Source organism: Vidua macroura, chromosome 38, assembly GCF_024509145.1.
Source record: "Vidua macroura isolate BioBank_ID:100142 chromosome 38, ASM2450914v1, whole genome shotgun sequence".
NCBI lineage: Eukaryota > Metazoa > Chordata > Aves > Passeriformes > Viduidae > Vidua > Vidua macroura.
The window spans coordinates 974,433-998,612 of NC_071608.1; the positions used below are offsets into that span (position 1 = coordinate 974,433).

Genomic DNA, 24,180 nt, shown 5'->3' on the forward strand with positions numbered 1-24,180 from the left:
GGTAGGAACCATTCCCAGTGCAAACCACTCCCAGTATGAACCATTCCCAGTAAGAACCCCCTCCCTCTTCCCAGCCTCTCTGGGTCCCGTTTCCCCCACCAGGCTGGGCAGGGCAGGGCAAGGGAGCCCCCTGTGACCCCCCCCCAAACCCCAGGTTTGAGGTACTCAGGGACCCCTGGAGACCCCCAAAACCCTGGCCCGGGGTCCCGGGGTCACCCGGGGGTCCCGGGGGTCCCGGAGGGTGGGGGCTCTGCCTCTCCCCATCGCGGCGCGGGGGTCCCCCCCACAGCCGCGGGGTCCCGGTGCGGGGCCGTGGGAGCCGGGGAGGGGCCGCGGGCGGAGCTCCCGTGCCCGGGGCGGGCCCGGCGCGGCGGCGGCGGCGGCGGAGCCGCTCCCGAGCCCGGCCCCGTCCCGAGGAGCCGCGGAGCAGCCCCGGGGCCGTGGCCGCGATGGCCTCGCCCCCCCCCCGCCGCCGCCGCCGCATGAAGGTGCGCGGGGCCGGGCCGGGGGGAGCGGCCGGGGGGGCGCGGAGGGGCGCGGGGCCGGGGGCGAGCGGGGCTGGAGCCGGGAAGCGGCGGCGCCGCCGCCCCCCCCGCAGCCCCCCGGGGGTCCCGGCGCGGACGGAGCCCGGCTCTCGGGGCTGCTCAGGAAGATGCACTTGTTCCGGAGCTCCAGCTACGAGGTGCGGCTGGAGGGGGCCGGGGGGAGCCTGCCCCGCATCCAGGGAATCCGCTGGGTGAGTGGGGCCGGGGCGAGCGTGTCCCGAATCCAAGGAATACACTGGAGGATTGGGGAGCTTGTCCCAAAATCCGCTGGGTCCGTGGGGAGTGGGGGAGTGTGTCCCAAATCCCCTGGGTCAGTGGGGCCGAGGTCTCCCCAGCACCGAGAATCCGGGGATAAGAGGAGGGGAGGGAGCCCAGGAGTGCAGGGAGCCAGGTGAGGGTGGAAGGAGCCAGGTGAAGGCACAGGGAGTGAATTCAGGCGTGCAGGGAGCCAGGTGAGGGCACAAGGGGCCATGTGAGGTTGCAGGGAGCCAGGTGAGGGCACAAGGGCCAGGTGAGGCTGCAGGTGAGCTGCGCAGGCTGCACACTTCCCCAGCCGCCCGCCCCGGGCCCATCTCTGGGCGGAGCGGAGCGGAACGAGCGGCCAGGCGTGAAGCGAGCCCGGTGCCAGGTGCCCGGTGGTGCATCCCAGCAGGAAGGACGTTCCCGGGGGAGACATTCCCGGGGGGACATTCCCGGGGGGACATTCCCGGGGGGACGTTCCCGGGAGCGTTCCCCCGCTCCCCCAGCCCGTTCCCGCAGCAGGGATTTGTCCCCTGGCATCGCGTCCTCCCCGCTGGCCCCGGGAGCTGGGGGGGTCCCGGGGGTCCCAGGCCCTGCTCTTGGCCCCTCGTTGTCCCCTCTAGGCGGGGAGGTGACCCTGGAGCCCTGGCAGAGCTTCCGGAGCTTTGTGTCCTTCTCCTTCCCACACTGCTTGACCTGGGACACTTTTCAAGAAGAAAGTGGAATTGTTTTAGGGGACAACTCCCCTTTGGGCATTGCCGTGCAGCAGAGGCTCCTTCCCAGATAAGAGTTTTCCTCGCTTTTTCCTTTGCTTCCCGATTTATTTTTCTCTCCAAAACTTTTAGGAACGGACTTTGGGGAGGGCTTTTGAGGGGCAACTAAGCATGGGAAGCCGGGCGAGCAGCAGGCCTGGAGCATTCCTGGGATAAACTGGGATCAGTCCCAGCAGCCCTGGCAGTAGTGGCACCTGCGGTGTGGCAGGAGCATCCCCTCTGTGGGGGACACCCGGGGATCGAGGGGACTGGAGCCGATCCCAGCAGGGAAAGGGGGATTTTGTCCCAGCACAGCCATTCCTGGGGCAGGTGAGCAGCAGGGAAGTGCCTCAGGAGCCACGCTATTGTCCCTTGTCCCCGTCACTGGAAGCTCCTGGAAACTCCTCCTGGCGTCCTCATCCCCCTTGGGGATCTGATCCCAGCGCCAGCAAATCCCTCCCAGCTCCAAAGGATGGTGGTGTCCCCAAGCGGCTCCGTCCTCCGTCCTTCCCAGGGGACAAGTGCCACCGTGCCAGCCACAAGTGCCACCATGCCAGCCCCCGCCGTGTCCCTGGCAAGGACAGTGGAGCCGGAGCGGGTCCCCGACTCTGTCCCGGGGGTGCCAAGATCAATCCTGGGGGACGCCGAGATCAATCCCAGGGGATGCCGAGATCAATCCCAGGGGACGCCAAGATCAATCCCAGGGGACGCCGAGATCAATCCTGGGGGGACGCCGAGATCAATCCCAGGGGATGCCGAGATCAATCCCAGGGGACGCCGAGATCAATCCCGGGGGACACCGAGATCAATCCTGGGGGACGCCGAGATCAATCCCAGGGAGTGCTGAGCCCCGTCCCGGGGGACACTGAGCCCCGGCCAGCGGTCGCGCCTGCAGAGGCTGCGGAGGCTGCGGATGGGCGAGGACTTTCTCCGGAGCCGTAAGGCCCGAAATAGCCGTGCTTGTTTTCCTCGGGATCCCAAACAAAAGCGGCCGCGAGCGCGGAACGGCCGCTGGCGGCCTTGGCTGGGCGCCCGGCGCTGCCGGAATCCTGGAGAAAGGCAGGATCCCGGCGTGTCCCGTGGGCAGGAAGATGGAAAAGGCAACTCCTTAGGAAGCTGCTTGAAGCGACGCCGTGACAAGGAGGGGGGGTTGGGGGGCATCCTGCAGGTCCCGACCCCTCCAGGGAGGGGGTCTGGGGACAGCGGGAGGGTTTGGGTGATCCCAGAGCTGTCCCAGCAGTGAGGAACCCTTGGGAAGGAGGAATCTGATCCTTGAGCGAGGATTTTGTGTCTCTTTCGGTGTCCTTGGAGCGTGGCACAGCCTGGCTCTGTGCCCCAAGGACAGAGCTCACTGCCGGGGGACAGCAGAGGCCCTTTGGGGACCTGGGCAGCAGGACATGCGGGGTGACACCTGGACCCACAGGGTGGCACGAACCTGCTGCACACAGGAGGTGACAGGGACCTCCTGCACCCACAGGTGACAGGAACATCGTGCACCCACAGAGGTGCCAGGGACATCCTAGACCACAGGGTGACAGGGATCTCCTGCTCCCAGGGGTGACAGGAACCTCTGGCTCCCACGGGGTGACACAGATCTCCTGCACCCACAGGTGACAGGAACATCGTGCACCCACAGAGGTGCCGGGGACATCCTACACCCATGGGTGACAGGGACCTCTGGCTCCCACGAGTGACAGGGAACTCCTGCACCCACAGGGTGACAGGGACCTCCTGCTCCCACGGGTGACAGGGATCTCTGGCTCCCACGGGTGACACCTCCGTGTCCCCGGAGCAGCTCCACGCCCCAGCCACCTCCCGACTCCCGTTGGCAAACATTTGCTTGGTGCGGTTCCTGCTCCCCACGGCCGTCACGAGGCTCGGCAGAGTTTGCAGAACACCTGAGTCACCGTGTGCCTGCCTTCGGGACACTGTGGCCAGCTCAGGAGCGGTGTCCCAGCTTTGGTGACACCATGGCCAGGTGACACACGTGCCCTGGGACCTGTAGCGTTCCCGGAGCTGCTTGTTTCCCACCGGCTCCTCTAATTCCTCCTGAGCCCACTGCGAAGTGCTGGGAGCAGGTGGAGGCTCAGCCTCGAGGATTCTGCACTAATTAACTCCTGCCCTCCTTAATTGGAAATCCATCCAGACTGTCCCCCTGCGCTGGGATTGCTCCAACCTCCCCTGCCCAGAGCCCACAGACCCCGGGAGGATCCCTCAGACGCCGCTTTTTGGGATCCCTCCCGGGAGCTGCGGGGCCCCCACAGCCAGGAATACCCGGAGGGGACCCCAAAATCCCCCTGGGGGTGCCCCCCGTGCGGGTGGGTGTCCCTCGGAGGGGCGGCCGTGCCCCGTGCCGGGTGAGCGCTCCCGGTGCCGGGAACTGGTCTGACAGGTGCGGGCCGAGCTTGTTTATCCAGGGCCGTGGCCAGGCGGGAGCTCGGGTGCCTCGGTCCCTGCGGGCAGCACCGGCACTGGGGCTCGGCCACCTTTGCTCCCCGATCCGGGCGGGACTGCGGGGACAGGGGCTCGTCCCTCCGTGCCTTTGTTTTTTTACCTGGAGCATCCCCGAGGGGGACAGCTGGGAGAAAAATGAGGTGGAGAGGAGGACTGGAGTCAGGAAATGGGTGCTGGGTTCAGGATTTAGGTGCTGGATTTGGGTGCTTGATTCAGGATTTGGGTTCTGGATTCAGGATTTGGGTGCTGCCCTCTCACCTGGTGAAGAGCTGGGGCTGTTCTGGGGGTGTCAGAACCCCCCCCCCCCCCACTGTGTGGGGTGATGGGGACACAGCAGAGCCCCCACACCCCAACCCCCTCCCCTTTGGTTTTCCAGACCCCTCTCCTGGACTCGGAAACCAGCCTGGACTATGGTCACAGCATCACCCAGGTGGGGGGCCAGGGAAGCCCCCGGAGACTGAATTTGGGGAGGCTGGGGGGGTGAGGGGCCAGAGCACCCCCACATCTCAGCGCCATCGGGATGCTCCTTGGGCATTCCTGGGGTGGGCGATGGCGATCCCAGGGCACTGGGGGGACAGGTGACAGCCTAGCCCCCCCACCCACGACCTCCCTTGTCCCCCTGCCACCCTCAGGCGTCCTCGGAGAAGATCTGGAGGGCCGGCAAACTCCTCTTCGCCCACCTCAGCAGCTCCCGGCCCGGCCTCATCCGCGACCACAAACACCACCTGCGGCACCACCGGTGCGATGGGGGCTGGGGGGACCCGCGGGGGGCTCCAGGGGTGCTGTCTCGGGGGGTTCTCACCCCCTGTCCCCCTCCCCAGGCAGTGCTGCTCGGGGAAGGACTTGGTAGATTGGCTGCTGAGCGCCGGCGTGGCCGTCCAGACGCGCGGCCAAGCCGTGGGCATCGGGCAGGTGCTAGTGGATGGAGGGGTCCTGACACACGGTGAGGGCTCTGGGGGGGCTCTGGGGGGCTCGGGGGGGTGCAGAGCCGAGCTGACGGCTGCTGTCCCCCTGCAGTGAGGCAGGAGTGGCACTTCCAGGACAAGGACACGCAGTTTTACCGCTTTGCCGAGCTGGAGCTGAGCCCCGAGCCCGGCGCGGGGCCGCGGGACCCCGAGGAGCTGCTGGAGGCTTTGGGGTTCCTGGCCCAGCTGGGCCCCGATGCGCTGCTCTCCATGGCCCTGCGCAAGCCGTGAGTGCCCCCGGGGACCGGGGGGGCTCCTTTGTACCTTCTGGAATCTTTTTGAACCCTGCTCGGGGGGTCTGGAGCAGCCACGGGGCTGCTGCGGGTGGGGCGAGCCAGCAATGTCACCCGAGGAGGGAGGGGGGCTGTGACCTGGGTGGGGGGCACAGGGAGCCGCTGACCCCCCGGCCCCCCCAGGCCTGCCCAGCGCACACAGGACGAGCTGGAGCTGATCTTTGAGGAGCTGCTTCACATCAAAGCCGTGGCTCATCTCTCCAACTCGGTGAGCACCGCCGTGTCCCCAAACCCTGCGGGGTCAGGATGTCCCCTGGGCCCCAAATCCTCCTGAGCCCCATCGACTCCTGTCCTGGCATCCTCCCCTGCTCCCCAAATCCTTCCACACCCCTTTCCTTCCTATCCAAGCATCCTCTCCCGATAGCCCCTGTGTGTCCCTCGGCACCTCCCCCACCACTTCCCGGTTCCCTGTGTCCCCTGCTGGCCCAGCCGGGGGTGACAGCGCTGTCCCCCGGCGCAGGTGAAGCGGGAGCTGGCGGCCGTGCTGATGTTCGAGGGGCACCAGCGCGCGGGCACTGTCCGTGAGTCACTGGGGGCGCTCGGGGTCCCCAGCCTGGGGACACCGGAGCCGTTCCCAAAATTGTGGATTTCCCCCCCGCCTTTTCCCGGGCGCTATCCCAGTGTTCAGCCAAGGTGACAAAGGCACCTCCTGGTACATCATCTGGAAGGGCTCAGTCAACGTGGTCACCCACGGCAAGGTGGGTTTGTCCCCATGCTGGAGGGACACCTTGGGGACACTCCAGGGACACCCCAGTGCCACCATCCCTCACCCCCCCCATGCTGTCCCCAGGGCTTGGTGGCCACCCTGCACGACGGGGACGCCCTGGGGACACCCCAATGTCACCGTCCCTCACCCCCCATGCTGTCCCCAGGGCTTGGTGGCCACCCTGCACGAGGGGGACGACTTCGGGCAGCTGGCACTGGTGAATGACGCCCCGCGGGCGGCCACCATCCTCCTGCGCGAGGACAATTGTCACTTCCTGCGCGTGGACAAGCAGGACTTCAACCGCATCCTCAGGGTGGGCCCGGGGGGCTCCGTTCCCCGCCGGTTTTGGGGGAGATTTGGGGGGGGATTTTGGGGAATCCCGGCCGGGCTGACGGTGGGATCGTCCCCCAGGACGTGGAGGCCAACACGGTGCGGCTGAAGGAGCACGGCAAGGTGGTGCTGGTGCTGCAGAAGGACCTGCAGGGGGGCAGCGGCCAGGCGGCCTCGGCGCGGAGCAGCAGGTGACACCACTGTGCCCCTTGTGGCGGGTGACACCCATGTCCCCGTCCCCCCGGCAGCAGGTGACACCCCTGTCCCGGTCACAGCAGCTGACACCTGTCCCTGTCCCCCTTGTGGCAGGTGACACCCCCATCCCTGTCCCACTCACAGCAGGTGACACCCCCGTCCCTTCCCCCTGGTGGCAGGTGCCACCCCTGTCCCCTGAGCCGCCCCCTCTGCCCTTTCCAGCCTCCCTCGGGGCAGTTTTTGGGAGGAACAAAGGGACGAGGAGCAGGGACACCGGCCCGTGGTGCCACCAGCCCGTGGTGGCCCTGCTCGCAGCCGCGGTGTCACCTCCGCCCCTCCTGTCCCCAGCAGGTACCTGGTGATGGCCGGGACACCCGAGAAGATCCTGGAGCACCTGCTGGAGTTCATGAGGCTCGATGCCACCCTCTACGACCCCGTGGGTAGGTGGGGGTGTCCCCTCTGTGTCCCCCCTGTGTGGGGGTGTCCCCCTGCACCGGGGACCGTCCCAGAACCACCCAGAGGGGACAGACGGGGGAATGGCACCGAGCAGGACTCCTCATTCCCGGTGTCCAACCCCAAACCCCGCTCGTGCCACCCCGGGATCGCCAAAAACCCCAAAAGCCGAGGCCGGGAGAGGGCGGCAGCTGCGGGGCGGGGAGCGGCCGCTCTGCCGCGCCTCTCGGTCTCCCTCTGCCTTCGGAGAGGAGAAACCCGGGCGAGCCGGGAGCCAGGAGATGTCCCCAGCGGGTCACAAATCCCAGCCGGGGACACCGGCGCTGCCTTGTAGCCGATCCCCGGGATCTGCGATCCCACCCTGGATCCCCGGGATTTGCGATCCAGCCCCTCCCGTGGGCTTTAGGAATAAAACCTCCCCTGCCACCAGCGGGGTCCCCGTGGTGGGGACACCCCAGGCCCCCCCCGGCAGGGGGTCCCCGTGTCCCCACGGCGCTGGGGACAGAAGTGACGGTGCCCCGGTCCCTCTCAGACACGCTGCTCGGGGATTTCCTGCTCACCTACACCGTGTTCATGCCGACCTCGCAGCTCTGCCGGGCCCTGCTGCACCAGTATCCTTCTGTGCGGGAACTGGGGGGGACTGGGCTATGCCACACGCTGGGGACAGGGACAGCCCTGTCCCTGTCACCTCGTGGGGAGCCCCAGATCCCCTTTTAGTGCTCTTGGGCGCATGCCCATCTCCCGGGGTGACATCCCCGGGGGTTCCCTACCCCTCTCCACGTTTTACTGGTGCCCTTGACTGGTCCCAGTTTCCGCGCGGAGCCGCTGGAGGGCTCGGAGCAGGACAAGGCCGTCTATTCCCTGCGGAAGCGGCGCAAAATCCTGCGGCTCGTCAGCCAGTGGGTGCTGCTCTACGGGCGGCTGCTGCAGGGCGACCGCAGCACCACGGCGCTGCTGCAGGTACGGCCAGGGTGACACGGCGACACCGCGGGGGCCGGCGGGGACCGCCCCGCGCTCACCCCCGGGCCCCCTGTCCCCGCAGAACCTGGCGGACCTGGCGAGCCAGGACCCCCAGCTAGGCGGGCTGGCCCAGGAGCAGGGCCAGGAGCGGCGGCGACCCCGAGCGTGAGTCCCCCCAGTGTCCCCTCGTGTCCCCCCAGTGTCCCCCCAGTGTCCCCCGGTGCCACCGCGTGTGCCCGAGGGGCTGCGCTTCCCTAGGGAGGAGCTTTTGGTGCGGCTCTGGTGCCACCTTGTCCCCGGTGTGGGGGTTCCGGCCGTGGGGAGGGTGGCACATGCTGCCGGGTGGGACATGGGGGCTCGGGGGTGGCCACAGTCCCACGGGGTGGCCGCAGTCCGGCGGGGTGGCCGGAATCCCGGGGGTGGCCGCAGTCCCCAGGGGTGGCCGGTCCCGGTTCTGATCCCACTGGGAACGGCAGCTCCATCCTCCGCCTTCCCCTCCTGCAGGCTGGAGAACGGTGACAGCAGCGTGTCCCCCCAGCCCAAGGTAGGGACCCCCTGAGGGGTGACAGGACAGGATGTGGGTCCCCTCTGCCCTTTGGGGACACGCCACAGCAGGGGAGGTGGCTGCGGCCGCGTCCTCCCATCTGTCCCACCTTCCCCAGGCCCGGAGCTTGGGAATGTGGCTCGGGAGCCCCGAGGAGGCAATCCTGGACAGTACCTGCGCCCTGAGAGCCCAGGACAAAGGTAGTGCCCCCGCGGAGGGGACCATCCCCCATGGCGCGGGGACACTGAGGTCCCTTTTGTCCCCTCCCAGTGCCCTACGAGATCTTCAGGGCCGACCACTCGTGCCTGGTGACGGTGCTGCCTGTGAACGCCGCGGTGCGGGACGTCCTGCGGGCCCTGGCGCCGCGGCTGCGCCGGGACCGGGAGCACGTCCTGGTCAAGGTGAACTCGGCCGGAGGTGAGGGGACTCCCCTGGGGTGGCCTTGTCCTCGTGCCCAGCCGGGATCTGTCCCCCCCTCCATGCCAGCCCGCCCTTCCCTCCCCGCAGAGCGAGCGGTGCTGCCGCAGGACGCCGTGGGGGTGTTCACAGCACTGGGCCTGAATGAGAGGCTCTTTGTGGTCAGCACGGATGAGCTGGGCAACCTGGTGAGTTTGGGGTGGGGGTCCGGGGTGGGCAGCACCAGGTGGACCCCCTCAAGAGGGGTTGGGGGGTGCGGTGCCTTGGTTTGGGGCGTCCGTCCCCCCTGAGGTCCGCTGAGGGCAGGAGGGGTCAGGGGTCCTGTGCCGTGCCCAGACCCCCCACCCTGAGCAGCTGGGCCCCCACGCCGGCTCCTCGGACACCCTGGACCTGATCAGCTCCAAGGATCTGGCCAGCCACCTCACCGACTACGACTGGAACCTCTTCAAGAGCATCCACCAGGTGGGACATCCACCAGATGTCCCCGGGGGCGCGGCAGTGGTGGGGGATTTCGGGGCGCCCCTCACCTGCCGCCTCTCCCAGGTGGAGATGATTCACTACATCGTGGGGCCGCACAAGTTCCACGAGGTCGCCACGGCCAACCTGGCGCGAGTGATGCGGCGCTTCAACGAGCTGCAGTTCTGGGTGGCCACTGAGCTGTGCCTGTGCCCCGAGCTCGGGCGGAGGGCGCAGCTTCTCCGCAAGTTCATCAAGCTGGCGGCACAGTGAGTCCCTGTCGTTGTCGCTGTCCCTGTCCCCGTGTCCCCATCGCTGACCCGTCCCCGTGTCCCCATCGCTGACCCTTCCCCGTTCCCGCCTGCAGCCTCAAGGAGCAGAAGAACCTGAATTCCTTCTTCGCGGTGATGTTTGGTGTGAGCAACACGGCTGTGACTCGCTTGGCCAAGACCTGGGAGGTGACAGTGGGGGGACAGCAGGGGGGGGTCACAGGGGGTGGGACAGCCCCTGCGGAGGGGCTGCCAGGGCTCTCTGGGGTGGGACAAGTGGGGGTTTTTGGGGTGGGACAGGCGGATACCAGCCCCATGCTCCCGTCCCTGCACAGAGGTTGCCCCACAAGATCCGGAAGCTGCACTCGGCCCTGGAGAGGATGCTGGTGAGCGCAGCCCACCCTGCCCCGTGTCCCCTTTCCACCCCGTATCCCCTTTCCTACCCCACGTCCCCCCTTTCTTGCCCCGTCTCCCCCTTCCCTGTGGGATTTGCCCCTGGAGCAATGGCGAGGGGGTGGCACTGTCCCACCCTGTCCCCCTCCATCCCCCATGTCCCTGCCTGTCCCCAGGACCCCTCGTGGAACCACCGTGTCTATCGCCTGGCCGTGGCCAAGCTGAGCCCCCCCATCATCCCCTTCGTGCCCCTGCTGCTCAAAGGTGGGTGTCGGGTTTTGGGGACCCTCTGGGTGTGTCCAGCGCTCCCAGGGGCCCGGCTCTGACCCCTAACCCCCCCCAGACATGACCTTCATCCACGAGGGCAACCGCACCCTGGCCGAGAACCTCATCAACTTTGAGAAGATGGTGAGCGTGGGGTGGTGCCCCCTCCGAGGCTGCTGCTGTGCCCCTGTCCCCTGGCGTGCAGAGCTCTGCCACTGGGACAGCCAGGGGTGTCCTGCCGTGGTCACAGCCATGGCGGGAACAGAGTTTTTGGGGATCCAAGTGGGGCCAGGTGGCAGCAGGTGACCTCTGTGCCTCGCCCGCAGCACATGATGGCCAAGACCGTGCGAGTCCTGCAGCGCTGCCGGGGCCACGCGCACGGTGAGTGCTCCAGGGAGCTGGGGAGGGGGCCTGGAGTGTCCCCTGGGGACAGGACTGAGCCCGTGGGGACACAACTGAGCCCCTGGGGACAGGGCTGAATCCCTGGGGACAGAACTGAGGCACTGGGGACACAACTGAGCCCCTGGGGACAGGACTGAGCCCCTGGGGACAGGGCTGAATCCCTGGGGACAGGGGGAGAGGGGGCCAGGGCTGAGCCCCCGCTCTCACTGTCCCCCCCAGCGCCGCTGTCCCCGCTGCGGAGCCGCTCCCCGCATCGGCCCGAGGACGCCAAGGCCGTCAGGATCTCCACGTGTGCGTCTGGAGTTCCTCAATCCAACCCCTCCCCTGGTTCCAGGGGACCCCCCAAACCTCTGTGGGGGTCCCCGAGCTGAGGGAGAGGGGATGGAGATGGAGAGATCCATGGAGGAATCCAGGAGCCAGTGCTGGGTGGTGGGGAGGTCTGGGGGGACACAGGGGGATCCGGGGGGGTCCTGCAGGTCTGGAGAGGCTCAGGGGGCTGTGCCAGGGGGGGTGGAGGGGACCCCGGCCTTGACCTCGTCCCTCCCCGCAGGCTCGGAGCAGTCGCTGAGCGTGCGGAGCCCCGTGTCCACCTGGGCGTACCTGCAGCACCTGAGGGCCATCGACAGCCAGAAGGAGCTGCTGAGGCTCTCCCGGGAGCTGGAGCCCTGAGGGAGCGGGGATGGAGTAGGGATGGGGCCCCAAGAGAGAAAGGGGGCCCGGAATGGGGATGGGGGCCTGGAGAGGGATGGGGTCTGGAGTGAGGATGGGGGCCCAAAGCAGGGACAGAGGTCTGGAGTGAGGATGGGGGTCCAGAGTGGGGATGAGTACCCAGAATGGGAATTGGGGCCCGGAGTGAGGATGGGGGACCTGGAATGGGGATGGGAGTCCAGAGTGGGGATGGGGGCCCGGAACAGGGATGGGGGCCCGGAATGGGGATGGGGGCCTGGAATGGGGATGAGTACCCAGAATGAGGATGGGGTCTGGAGCAAAGATGGGGGCCCAGAACAGGGATGGGGGCCCAGAACGGGGATGGGGGCCCAGACCAGGAATGAGGCACCAGAGCGAGGATGGGGGCCCAGCTGCTGGCGGCGGGGCAGCCCCTGGCTCTGCTCCCGCTGGCCCCGGGCTGTGCTGGAGCCGCCCCAGAGCTCGGCCATGGACTCAGACCCGGCCCCGGGGGGCAGCCGGGCCCTGGTGAGCTGCGGGCAGGTGAGGGTGGAGCAATAGAGGTATTTTTGTACTCATGGCTGTGCTCCCCGTTCTTCTCCGAGCTCGGGGTCACCCCCTGCTCCTGCACCCCCAGTGTGACCTGGAGCAGCCCCAGGGGAGGTGACACAGTGCTGGCACCAGGAGGGGACAGGTCAGGAAATGACTGAGGGCTGAGGGAGAAGCCAAACCCGGCCCTTATTACACCAAACGCCGCTCCTGTGCCAGCTGGCACCGCCTGGGCACAGCAGGGACCGCTCCCTGCTCCGGGAGGGATCCCGGGGATCGCCCCGGCTCCTCAGGAGCTGTCTGGGGTCAGGTCTCACCTGCCCAGGTGGGGGGCACGGGTGTGAACCTCTCCTTGGGTGGGGGACATGCTGTCCTGGCGCTCCCAAAGCACCGGGGCCATGTGCCAGGGGCTGCCCCCAGGAGCCCCCAAATGCTGACCCTGACTGGAATTGCCCCAGGCTAAGCCAGAGGGGCCTGGACCACCAGGACCAGCCGCTATTGGCCACCCCTGGGCTGGTGAGGGGGTGGAGAAGTGTCTGGAGCAAATCCTGCGGGCTTTGGGATGAGGTTTCCCGGGAAAACCTGCCAGGGAGTGAGGAAGAGGAGGCAGAGCCTGGTGGTGCCCAAGAGGGACCCTCCCTGGTACTCCATTATTTCCCTGAAAATGCCCCTGCTCAGTAACCAGGCAGGGTCCAGGACTGGAACATTTTCCATCAGGCTTGGCTGGGCTGAGCCCGGGCAGGGAAGGGGCTGTGATCCCCCCCAGGCCTGGCCTGAGCCCCCCAGGGCCGTGGAGGGTCCCTGGAGCAGCCCTGGGCTCACCCCGGGAGTGGGACCAGGCTGGGGTAACCCCAAAACCTCTCCCCGGGGTTGTGGTGGAGTTTTGGATTGTCCTGGAGCACCTGGAGGCTCCAATGAGGCTGATCTGTGCCGAGGGGGGGTCACAACCTCCACAGCTGAGTTAGGAGAGCTCATTATCCCCAATTAACTCTGCTCCCCGTTCACACCAGTCTCCCCGAGCGCAAGGCCCAGTTAGGGACCCGGCTGTGCCCCCGGTGCCAGTTCTGGGGGGGTGGGCAAAGCCCCCCACGGGAGCCTCCCCCCACAGCCACGGCCAGCCCCGGGGGTCAGGCCCGGGAGCTGTGGAGCAACCCCGGGATTCTGGATTTACCAGCCCTCCTCCCACTGCGGGCAGCCTGTAATTAGCCGTGCTCTTAATGAGTTTTGGGGAAGTTTGGGTGCAGCCTGCCCGTGCAGCCCTCGCTGCCATCACGCCCCTCCCTCCCTCCCTCCCTCGCTCCCCCCACGGGACCCACAAATAGCATTTGGGGAGCTCCGGCATTCCCCACCCACTCCCGGGACTCCCGAAGCGCCTCCCGAGGGACGATGGAGCCCTGGATCCTCCTGCTCGGGGCAGGAATCGCCCTGGGCTGCGTGTCCGGCCGTGAGTGTGAGTAAGCCCGCGCCGCGGGGGCTGCGGGCTCGCAGGGGGTGGGCTGGGGGCCCGCACCCTCCACCAGGAGCTCGGCTTTACTGGGACAACTGGGATGGAGCGTGGGGGGGCTCCGCGGGGGAAGGGGAAGGGGATTTTATATGCTGAAAAACCCGCCCGGGGTGGGGGCCGGATTGTCCAACTTCCCTGGTCTTCAGCCCGGCCCACCAGTGGGTTCCTGGTCGGTGTGAGCCTGCTTTGGTCCTGCAAAGCACAGGGAACGCTCCTCTGGCTCCTCCTTTTCGTTTATCCATGGAAAACCAGCTTTGGGAATTCTCCAATCCCCATCCCGTATCCACCTTCCCCCCCTGTGGCCACCGGGGCATCTCAGGTGGCAAGCGCAGCCCAGACCGGGCTGTGCCGCCCTTCCCGACCCCGAGGGGCCCAGCAGAGGCTCAAGGTGGGCAAGGGAGAGGAGCTCCGGCATTAAGGATGAGCTTGGGGCCACCAGGATTTGGCAGCCACGGGGATGAGGAGGTGCTGGCAGTGCCAAATTCTTGCACAAAGCATGAACTGTGATCCACTGGCACCGAGGACAGGATTTCGTCACCCCCGACGCTGCCAGGAGCTTGTATCTGATGTCCCAGGAGAGGATGAGTCCCCTCGGGATGAAAGATGAGGAGTTTTGCAAGGCCAGCTCACAGGAGAAGCTGCAAACCCAGCGTGGGGCTGGGAGCAGTCCTGAGTTCCCAAATTTCCCGTGTGAGTTCTGAGCTCCCAAACTCCCATGTGAGTCTTGAGCCCCCAAATTCCCGTGTGAGTCCTGAATTCCCAAAATTCCCCTGTGAGTCCTGTGTTCCCAAACTCTCGTGTGAGTCCTCAATTCCCAAATTTCCCCTGTGTGAGTCCTGAGTTCCCAAACTCCCATGTGAGAGTCCTGAGCTCCCAAACCCCTGTGTGAGTCCCGAGTTTCCCAAATTTCCCGTGGAAGTCCTCAATTCCCAAATTTCCCCTGTGTGAATCCTGAGTTCCCAAATTTCCCGTGTGAATCCTGAGCTGTTCCAAAAGGAAAACCCACAGTGAAGGTGGCTGGGAAGCTCGGCTGCCTCGTGGTCAGTCCTGGCCACCTGCTGGACCGGTCTGGTGGACCTGGAGCCACTCCACTTCTCCTCGTGTGGGCAGTGGGAGATTTTCCCTGATTATCCCACAGACAGGGCTCACGTGTGGCTTTGGAGACAGGAACTGGGGCTTTGGGAAGCTCAGGCTGTCCCTAGCCCTGTTCCAGGTTAATTTCTCCTTCAAATTGTCCCTTCTGGAGCCTGGGCTGGGTTTGGATCCGCGTTTTCCTGGAGGAACAAGGTCCTGAGTCAGGCCAGGGGCTTGAGGACGCGGCTCTGGCTGAGCTGACTCATCCCCGTGCCCGAAACCAAACTGGGAGCACTGGGAGAGCTCCGGCGCCTCCCCACTGCTCGGAGGATGGAGCTGGGCAGGGAATAATCCCCCTCCCCTCGGCCACAACGCCGTTTTGTCAGAAGTAAAATGAGTTTGGGAGCGGAGGGAGAGGTCTGGTCACTGAGAAAGAAAAATATTTCTGTGCTTTGTGCAGCCAGAGAAAATCTTGGGGCAGGATCAGCCAAAAAAATCTCCTCTGGCTGGACAAGCCAAAACCCCCCGGGGTGGCTGAGTGTGGATGTGCCGTGTCCTTCTGTCCCAGGCCACCACCCCTGTGGCATTTCCAGCTCTCCCCTCAGCCCCAAAAAGCTCCCAAGAGCTCCAAGAGCCCCTCCTGTCCCTTCACCAGGGACAGCTGAGTGCCCTGCCGCGATTTAGGGTCAATTTAGGGTTGATTTAGGGATTTGGGGTCGTGTCTGAGTGAGGAGGAGCCGTTCCCCTGCCCTGAGACCGCTCAGGTGCCCCGTTGTACTGGGGATTTGGGATTTCGGATTTGGGATGATGCTGAGCCCGCCCCTCCGGAGGGAGGGACAGCTGAGCACCCTGCCGGGATTTAGGCTCGATTTAGGCTCGTGTCTGAGTGAGGAGGAGGAGCCGTTCCCCTGCCCTGAGACCGCTCAGGAGCCCCGTGATATTCAGGATTTGGGATTTGGGATGATGCCGTGCCCGCCCCTCCGCGGGCTGAGTCAGGCTCGGGGCCCTGCCAGGACACGCCGGGGCCGCTGTGACACCTCCGGGCCGCACAGGACCGGCACCGGGACGGGCTCGGCGGTGACGGGGGAGCGTGGGCAGCTCCTGCCTTGCACAACCCCGCGATTGCGGTTGGAAAAGGAGCGTGGATGAGCGACCCAGGGGGATTTATCCCAGCGCCGCTCTGCGATGTGTCCTGGGAATGGGGCTGGACTGGTCGGACTGGGAGGGTCTGGGCAGCGCTGACCACCCCATCCATGGGATGTCCCTGCTCTGGAAGTTCTCCCAGCTCTTCTCGGGGGCTTCGGGAGAACCTCGAGACCCACCCCGCTGTTAAATCCTCCTGTTTAGAGTGGATTTGCAGGGAATGGGAAGCCAAGAGGGAAAACCAAGCCAAGGACACTCCCAGGAGCTGGGATTTGGGGGGGCCGAGGGAGCCCAGGGGTCCCCCAGCACCTGCTGGGCCTGGGTGACATCACCGGGCACAAATAATCGGCGTGAAGCAACAAAGGGGACAAACAAAGGTGTCGGGGGTTTGATGCCACCCTCACGGCCTGGATGTCATTGTCATCGCCTGCGTGTCCTGGCACGGGATGTGCCGCATCAGGATTTGCCCCGGGGCCACCTTTCGGCCGAGTTGGGCAAGCCCGCGGTGCCTCAGATGCCGGGAGATTGCGGCTCCGCCAGGAGGGCAACGCCCAATCCTCCAGGGCTGCCTTTGCCGGCTGGGACACGGCTGCTGGCACGGCCTGGCGCAGGGCCGCCCTCCTGGGACAGGGCCACCCGCCGGGACAGTGCCACCCGCCAGGACAGTGCCACCCGCCGGGACAGGGCCACCCGCCGGGACAGGGCCACCCTCCTGGGACAGTGCCACCCGCTGGGACAGTGCCACCCTCCTAGGACAGAGCCACCCTGCGAGACAGGGCCACCCTGTGGCACAGGGCCACCCTCCCTCTGAGGTGGATTTTTGGGTCCTTCTGTGCCATTCCTCCCATCAGGAGCTGATGAGGAGCAGGAGCTCCTTCCTCGGGGCTGTCCCAGGACAATCCCAACCCCAAATGATTTTGGTAATCTGTAATTCCACATTACAGCTCCTGGCAGCATGAGAAACCCTTTAAAGTACAGAAATCAACGTGGAGCCACTGTGAAAAACACCAAATTCCACCAAAATCGGTGTTGGATAAAGCCAGACTATTCTGTGCCTTCACGTGTAACCCAAGACTGAAATTCAGATCAATTATTTCTAAAATAATTGATAATATAATATAAAATAATAAGAAGAAACAGAGCAGAGGGTGTGTTTTTTTAAAAACACTACAGTTTGCTTTCTATTGAGTTCTTTTATTTTGGGATTTTCCCAGGACAATCCCAACCCCTTGGTGACCTCCAGCTCCTCATTGCTCGATGACAAGTGTTCCTTGTCCCCTTCAAAGCTCCACCGCTGCTATTTTTAGCTTTGCTTCGCGTCACAAAGCAGGTGCTCAGCAGCTCATTCCTTAGGAACAGCTCGGGAAGGAGTTTTCCCAGTCTTCCCAGTTTTCCCAGCAGGATGCAAACGAGGCTGCCTGGAATGTGGCAGCTCCTCCGGCGGGGCCTGGGGCGTTCGGGCTCATCCCAGGATCCCGGGGTGAATCACGGGGAGCAGTCCTGGAGGTCCCGGGGCTCTGGGGCTCATCCCGGGATCCCGGAGTGAATCACGGGGAGAAGTCCCAGGGGTCCTGGGGAGCTCGGGCTCATCCCAGGGTGAATCACGGGGAGCAGTCCCGGGGGTCCCGGGGAGCTCGGGCTCATCCCAGGGTGAATCACGGGGAGCAGTCCCGGGGGTCCCGGGGTGCTCGGGCTCTTCCCGGGATCCCGGGGTGAATCACGAGCAGCAGTTCCGGGGGACTGTTCCCCAGTGTCACCCTGCCACGGTGACAAACACAGCCCGAGAGGAGCGACCTTGGTGACAAAAATCCCGGATGGCTCCTGGGCTGCCCCGGGAGGTGACAGAGAGTGGGACGGGGATGCTCCGGGGTGGAGGGGGAGTGGCCGCACTCAGCCCCTCCTGAGGGTCACCCCCTCTTTGTGTCCCCAAAGATCTGTACACAGCCCCCGACTCGTGCGAGGGCCGCTGTGGGGAGCCCTTCAGCGAGGAGGACGAGTGTCATTGTCACGCCGAGTGTGTGACACAGCACAACTGCTGCGAGGACCACGAGAGGCACTGCGGGCCCGGTGAGTGCCTGGCGACAGGGATTTGGGGTGTCCCCATCCCCATGCTGAGGGTGCCAGGGCTTGGTCCCGAGCCTCTGCAGGTCCCCAGGGTGTCCCCAAGGTGTCCCTAAGGTGTCCCCATCGCCCTGAGCTGTCCCCAGGGTGTCCCCAAGGTGTCCCCAACCCCCTGAGCTGTCCCCAGGGTGTCCTCAGGGTGTCCCCAAGGTGTCCCCATCCCCCTGAGCTCCTTTTCCTCTCTGCTCCGCAGGTGGGGAAGGCGCCGAGGACAGAGCTCGAGCCCGGGGTGAGTCGGGAGGGACAGAACGGCCCTGGGGTGCCTCGGGGTGTCCCCCCATTCCTCGGGGTGTCCCCCCCAACCCCTGCCTGTCCCCACAGACGGGTTCTCCAGCAGCCGCGATTCCATCACGGACCAGGAGCTGCTGGAGCTCTCGGAGCAGCTTTATGGGGCGGATCACAACAAAGCCCGGCCCAGCGACATCGCCATCAATCCGCAGCACCTGGCGGGCCCCGACGAGACTGGGGACAAACAGGACCGGTCCCCGCAGCCGTGAGTGGCACCAGGGGAGGGACGGCCACCCCCGAGCCGGGCTGGCTGGGGGAAGGGAGCTGCAATTCCAGGAATTCTCCCCCAGGCTCTACAAATACGTGAACGAGGAGCTCTTCTCCAAGCCCACCTATGCCAGCTTCATTAAGCTGCTGGATAATTACCAGAGGGCCACGGGCAGGGAGGAGAAGGTGACGGCCGAGGAGCTGCGGGAGCAGGAGCGTTTCCTCGAGGAGGTGATGAAAACGGAGCTCATGAAGAAACTCTTTGTCTTCCTGCAGGGGAAAAGTGAGTGTGAGGCAGGGCAGGGCCGGGGAATCCCAAAGGGAGACAATCCAAAGCTGCACACTCCATTTGCAGAAGGCTTCAAACCTGTTTTTATTTTAGCATTCATGTTTTTTGTACATTCTTACAAAACTCCTAAAATTACACTTTACTCCTTGGTCACGAGAGACAAAGTGCTCCTTGGAGCAGGCAGCTGCAGGTTTCTCTGATTTATCCTTTTCTTTTTTGGTTTCTGTGTCAACGACCTTGGTAGGAAATTCTATCATGGGTAAACACGGATCCTCTTCTCAAACTCGCAGAAGTCGCTGCAAAATCTCTTCCACAAAGCCCCATCCGGGTGGGAACGACCTAGGACGGGCACAGGGGGGAATCCAGCAGGGAGAATTCCCAAGGGACAGGGGCAGGGAAGGGATGGGGGAACCCTGCTGGTTCTCAGCTTCCTTTTTCGAGGTCAGGGTTTAAGGTACTCGAGATGATAGTTCACATTCAGACTCAGGTGTTTATAATTTCTTATCCACGTTACAGTCTCACAGCAGTGAGTTCTGCAGTCCTTCACTAACCAGGCACAAAATGGTTAACTATCTCTTGTTATGAGGTGTTTTAAGGCTAAACTATCCAATTAAGAAATGACACCTAGATTATTTTCACTTTTAACCCAAAAACTGATCCCTCAAAGTCCTCAATGCGGATTTTTCTGTCCAATTACAAAACACCACTCAAACCCATGAAGAAAAAGGGGAAGAAGAAGGACCAGCCTCCTTTTACTATATTCTAAAACCCTAAATTCTGAGTTTTCCACCCTGTGACATCACACACGTCTAATCAAACCACACACCCACAATCCCAGCACTATCACTCAATTTTGGAAGCCTTCTCCACGACCTCAGGTCACATGCAGCGCTCTCCTGGGGGCCAGAATCTGTCAGCAGAGAAAATCCAAAATTCTCAGCATCCGGAACTGCAGCAGAACTCCAACTCCACCTCTCCCTGAGCTCCCACCTTTCCCTGCAGACCGCTACAGCTCCCAGCAGGAGTTCCTGCAGGATCTGAAGCAGATGTGGTTCGGTCTCTACTCCCGAGGGGATGGAGAACAGGATTCCAGCGGCTTCGAGCACGTGTTCTCAGGTACAGCCCTCCCCGGGGCTGGGCCGGGGCAGCGCCGGGTCAGGGGCTCCTCCCGGCACCCCCTCTTGTGTTTTAGGTGAGGTGAAAAAGGGGAAAGTGTCTGGATTTCACAACTGGATCCGCTTCTACCTCCTGGAAAAGCAGGGGGTCGTCAACTACTTCAGCCACAACTTCAACGGGCCGGTGAGAGTTCCCAGGGGGCCGGGGCACCCCAAATTGCACCCCAAGGGGATGAACCCACAGCATCAGGGGTGCTACCCCTGCCCCATCCCTGCTGTGGGGTGGGAAGGGCTGGAACCCACAGTGCCAGGGGCAATCTCTCCCCCAAGCCACAAGGGAGAGATTTGAGGCTGGGGGGCTCTGCTGGGACCCCTCAGCCCAGCTGGGAGCTGCTCTAGATCCCCCCTGGAGGGGCTGTGAGGGTTCCTGGCTGGGCTGGGCATGGATTCCCACCCTGCTGAGCCCAAACCCCTCTCCGTCCCCAGTGGGACTCGTACCCCGACGTGCTGGGGCTCCAGTTCAGCTGGGACGGCTTCTACAAGGAGGTGGGCTCGGCTTTCATCGGCTGCAGCCCCGAGTTCGAGTTCGGCCTCTACTCCCTCTGCTTCCTCGCACGGCCTGGCCGGGCGTGAGTGCTGACCCTGTGTCCCTCTGTCCATCCTGAGTCCTTCTGTCCATCCCATCTCCTTCTGTCCATTCCGTGTCCTTCTGCCCATCACATGTCCTTCTGTCCGTCCCATCTCCTTCTGTCCATCCCGTGTCCTTCTGCCCATCCCGTGTCCTTCTGCCCATCCCGTGTCCTTCTGTCCGTCCCATCTCCTTCTGCCCATCCCATCTCCTTCTGTCCATCCCGTGTCCTTCTACCCATCCCATCTCCTTCTGTCCATCCCGTGTCCTTCTACCCATCCCATCTCCTTCTGTCCATCCCGTGTCCTTCTGCCCATCCCATCTCCTTCTGTCCATCCCGTGTCCTTCTGCCCATCCCGAGTCCAGCCCTGGTGCCAGCAGGGCCTCCTTGAGCCCCATCGGAGCTGAGGCTGGCCCTGAATTTGGGGTGGGATGGGGATGGGGAGGGAAATGGGGATGGAAATGGGATGGGATGGGGATGGGGAAGGAACAGCATTAGCTGGGGACGCCAAGAGCATCCTGGAGATGGGACTGTGGGATGAGGGGCTCAGGGCTGGGGCACCATGGCTGTGAGGACACCAAGAGCCCCCCGAGCCACCCCTGCGGGGTCACAGGCATGGAGCAGGGCGGTGACAGGCGGTGTCCCCACAGATGCCACCTGAGCCTGGGCGGGCACCGCCTCAGCGTCCAGACCTACCCCTGGACCAAGTCCACCTACGGCAGCGGCAGGAGGTTCATCGCCACCGCCTACGTGATGTCACCCTGAGGGGGGCACGGCTGGAGGGGGGCGAGCTCTGGGGCCGCCCCCGCGCTGCTCGGGGCCGCTCCAGCCGCGGGACGGGAGCGGCCGCGCTGCGGGCCCGGCCCGGGGGCCTGGAGGGGCTTGGGAGGGGCGGCGGGGGCCGAACCCTACGGGCAGGGGACGAGGGGACACTCCCAGACCCCGCCGCGTGTGGGGGGCCCGGGCTCGGCAGAAGAGCGGCGGGAAGCGAAGGATTTGGCACGGAAAGGAGGATCCTGAGCGGAATAAACACTGCCCTGGCTGGAGGAGCGCTGGGTTCTGGGAGCAGCAGCTCTCCTTTATCCACCCCCGCACCCCATTTCTCCCTCCATTTGTGCCCCCACCCCCTCTCTGAGCACCCCCCCGAGGCCTTGTCCCCCCTGGACACCGCCGGTCCCGGGGCTCTGTCCCCTGGAGCCCCTCCCCGGGAATTGGGTGCCTCCCCCACCCCCTCCCAGCTGAGCTCTTCCCGAGGGCCGCGGCTCCCGAGGGACCCCCAGATCCCCCGAGCTGGGGCTGCTCGGGGCTCCAGCTGCTCCAGCACCGCCCTCAGGGGCACAAAGCAGAGCCCGGGGGGCAGCGGGACCCACAGGCCGGCGCCTCCCGGGACCCCCAGGCCCTTTCCCCGGGCCGGGTCGTGGAGATGACACCCCACTCTCGGGACAAGACCCCCGCCCGCCCCGAGGCACTGGGACCGTGCAGCCCCCCCCGCTCAGCCCCTTCTCCCGCACACCCCCGGATTTGGGGGGTCCCGGGAGGGGGTGACATCCACCAGCTCCCCCCGCTGCCCCCGTCCCCTCCTCCTGCACCCCCGGGCTGGCGGGGCCGGCGGTCGGGGGAGTCCCAGGGCGGCGGGGCCGGGCGGGAGCCGGGAGCTCGGAGCTGCCTGACAGATGGTCCGGCTGCAGCAGCTCCTGGGCAGGGCCGCGAGTCCCCGCACCATCTGCCAGGGGTCACAGGTGACCCCCAAACCCCGCCGCGGGGGAGGGGGGGGATGCCAGAGCTTGATTTATAGAAATGCGCTGGGAATTCGGGGAGAGGGCGGCTCTGGGGGGGACGCGGGGGTGTCCCCGTGCTGTCCCCCGCAGCCGGGGTGACACGGGGGATGACCGTGGAGCCCTTGGAGGGATCCAGCCGTGGCTCCCAGCGCTGGGGACATGGCCAGAGTGGCCCGGGCCAGCTGGGGGGGCAGCGGGCACGCAGAGCTGCGGGACGAGGATGCTCCAGGCGCCTCCAGCCCGTCCGGGAGCTCTCGGCGGCGGGTGGCTCCTGCCCGCCCTGGCACAGGAGCCGGTTCCTCCTCGCTGCCAGCACCTCCCGCAGCCTCCGGGATGCCAAATCTCACCCTCGTTGGTGCCAAAGGCCGCCGGTGCCCCCAGGTTCACACAGAGCCCCGGCCCCGCGTCCTCTGGCGCTCTTCCAGCATTGATGCCGGGGGAGAACGGAGCCAAAACCTCGCGGGGCAGGGTCCTGGGGGCTGCCCTGGGGGTGGGCGCGGCGCTGGGCACTGGGAAGGAGCTCAGGGGGTCCTGGGGAGCTGCTCTGCCACTGTCTGCACCCAGCAGGGACCCCTGTGGCTGTCCCCAACCCTGGGGACATCAGGGGCCCCTCGGAGCCCCCCTGGGCCGGCACATCCCTGCTGAAATAATATGGAAATAAAAAATATATCATAATTATATATCAACATAGATTATATATTATAGAATATATTATATAATATATATTATATATTATATAACATATAATAGATGTTATAATATATAATACATAATAGATAAAATATTTATTATGATATATGGAAATGATAAATATATATTGTACATAATAATATAGGATATATTTATATGCTATAAATATATTTTATTCATTTACTTATTATATTCGATGGTGTATTTATATATTTTATTTACGTTTCTACATAAATTAGATACCATATAATAACTTCTGTTCGTATATTTTTGTATTATTATTTATACATTATACTATTTATTTATTGTATTATTAGTTATTACATCATTATTTATTAAATTAACGATACATCATATTATTTATATATTGTAAATATATGGGTTTATCTATATATAAGTATATTCAAACTATATATAAGTATATTGTTCAATATAGATAAGTATATTAAAACATATATTTATACATATATAAGTATATTAATATATATAGATATATATATGGAAAAGTATCTTTATATATATAAAATATAATAAACATATATAAATATCTTTTTATATATCAAGTATATTTGTACTTATATATATGCTTTATATATATGCATACTTTATATATAAAGTATATATAAAGTATATAAATTTAAATATCCTTTTTTATAGATATGTATATAAAATATATTAAAACATATATATACACATATATAACGTATATTAAAACATCTATCTAAAAAAGTATCTTTATATATCCAAATATATATATATATAAAGTATAATAAAACATATATATATTAAAGCATCTTTATATATCTAAATATATATAAAATATATTTATATATATTAAAAGTGTATATATCTATATCTATATCTATATCTATATCTATATATCTAGATATATATAGATATAAACATTTAATACATATCTACAACCCCTTTTACACATCAAAGCCACGCTCAGAAATCCGCGCGTTCAAATCCCTGCCGCTCCCCGGGACGTTTGCAGAGACAAAACCGAGCGGCGCAGAAAGGGCAGGGCAGGAGAGGAGGGCCAGGTGCCGGCAAGCTGCCTCCAGCCATCTGTTGCCAGCCCGGGGCCTCCGGGGCCCCCCAGTTCCTCGCCCGCCGGGGCCAGCGCAGCCTCTCGGGGGCTCCCGTCCCCCCCGGCCGAGCGCGGAGCGGCCGCGCCCTGCCCGGGCGGCTCCGGCACAGCTGAGCTCGCCGGGACTCTCGGGTGACTTCGCCCCCCGCTTCCACCCGGGGGAATGCCGGGGTGTCCGCCGAGCTCCCCTCAAAGCGCACACCGGGTGGCTTTTGCCTGTTTTCCCCCATTTTTCCCCGTTTTCCCCCATTTTTCCCCGTTTTCCCCCGTGTTTTCCTGGGTTTTTTCCCCGTTTTCCCCGTGTTTTCTTGGGGTTTTCCCCCATTTCCCCCCGTGTTTTCTTGGTTTTTTTTTTCCCGTTTCCCCGTGTTTTCTAGGGTTTTCTTTTCCCCATTT

General features: G+C 63.2%; 2 protein-coding genes across 4 annotated transcripts; both read left to right on the forward strand.

Moving 5' to 3' along the window:
* The first annotated feature begins 482 nt into the window (after positions 1-482).
* Positions 483-11,400, forward strand: RAPGEF3 (Rap guanine nucleotide exchange factor 3). The gene is given in 29 exon segments (XM_054002249.1): positions 483-545; positions 547-588; positions 590-736; positions 4,368-4,421; positions 4,624-4,730; positions 4,813-4,934; positions 5,009-5,183; positions 5,373-5,457; positions 5,710-5,770; positions 5,871-5,947; positions 6,122-6,268; positions 6,367-6,476; positions 6,832-6,920; positions 7,466-7,544; positions 7,743-7,893; positions 7,976-8,058; positions 8,398-8,437; positions 8,556-8,637; positions 8,708-8,854; positions 8,945-9,042; positions 9,191-9,316; positions 9,398-9,579; positions 9,678-9,768; positions 9,915-9,965; positions 10,149-10,236; positions 10,316-10,380; positions 10,563-10,617; positions 10,858-10,929; positions 11,189-11,400. Coding segments are annotated over 29 exon segments (2,808 nt in total). The 3' UTR covers positions 11,308-11,400.
* A 170-nt stretch (positions 11,401-11,570) lies between these two features.
* Positions 11,571-21,310, forward strand: ENDOU (endonuclease, poly(U) specific). Of its 3 annotated transcripts, none has more exons than XM_054002282.1 (9): positions 11,571-13,303; positions 17,507-17,641; positions 17,889-17,924; positions 18,017-18,188; positions 18,274-18,473; positions 19,482-19,595; positions 19,672-19,778; positions 20,081-20,223; positions 20,874-21,310. In XM_054002282.1, the coding sequence occupies exons 1-9, from the start codon at positions 13,240-13,242 to the stop codon at positions 20,986-20,988; spliced, it is 1,086 nt and encodes a 361-aa protein (XP_053858257.1). In that variant the 5' UTR covers positions 11,571-13,239; the 3' UTR covers positions 20,989-21,310. The 3 variants fall into 3 exon arrangements, with proteins under 3 accessions (XP_053858257.1, XP_053858255.1, XP_053858256.1); XM_054002280.1 differs by lacking the exon at positions 11,571-13,303 and adding an exon at positions 13,537-14,047; XM_054002281.1 differs by lacking the exons at positions 11,571-13,303; positions 17,889-17,924 and adding an exon at positions 13,537-14,047.
* Positions 21,311-24,180: the final 2,870 nt, after the last annotated feature.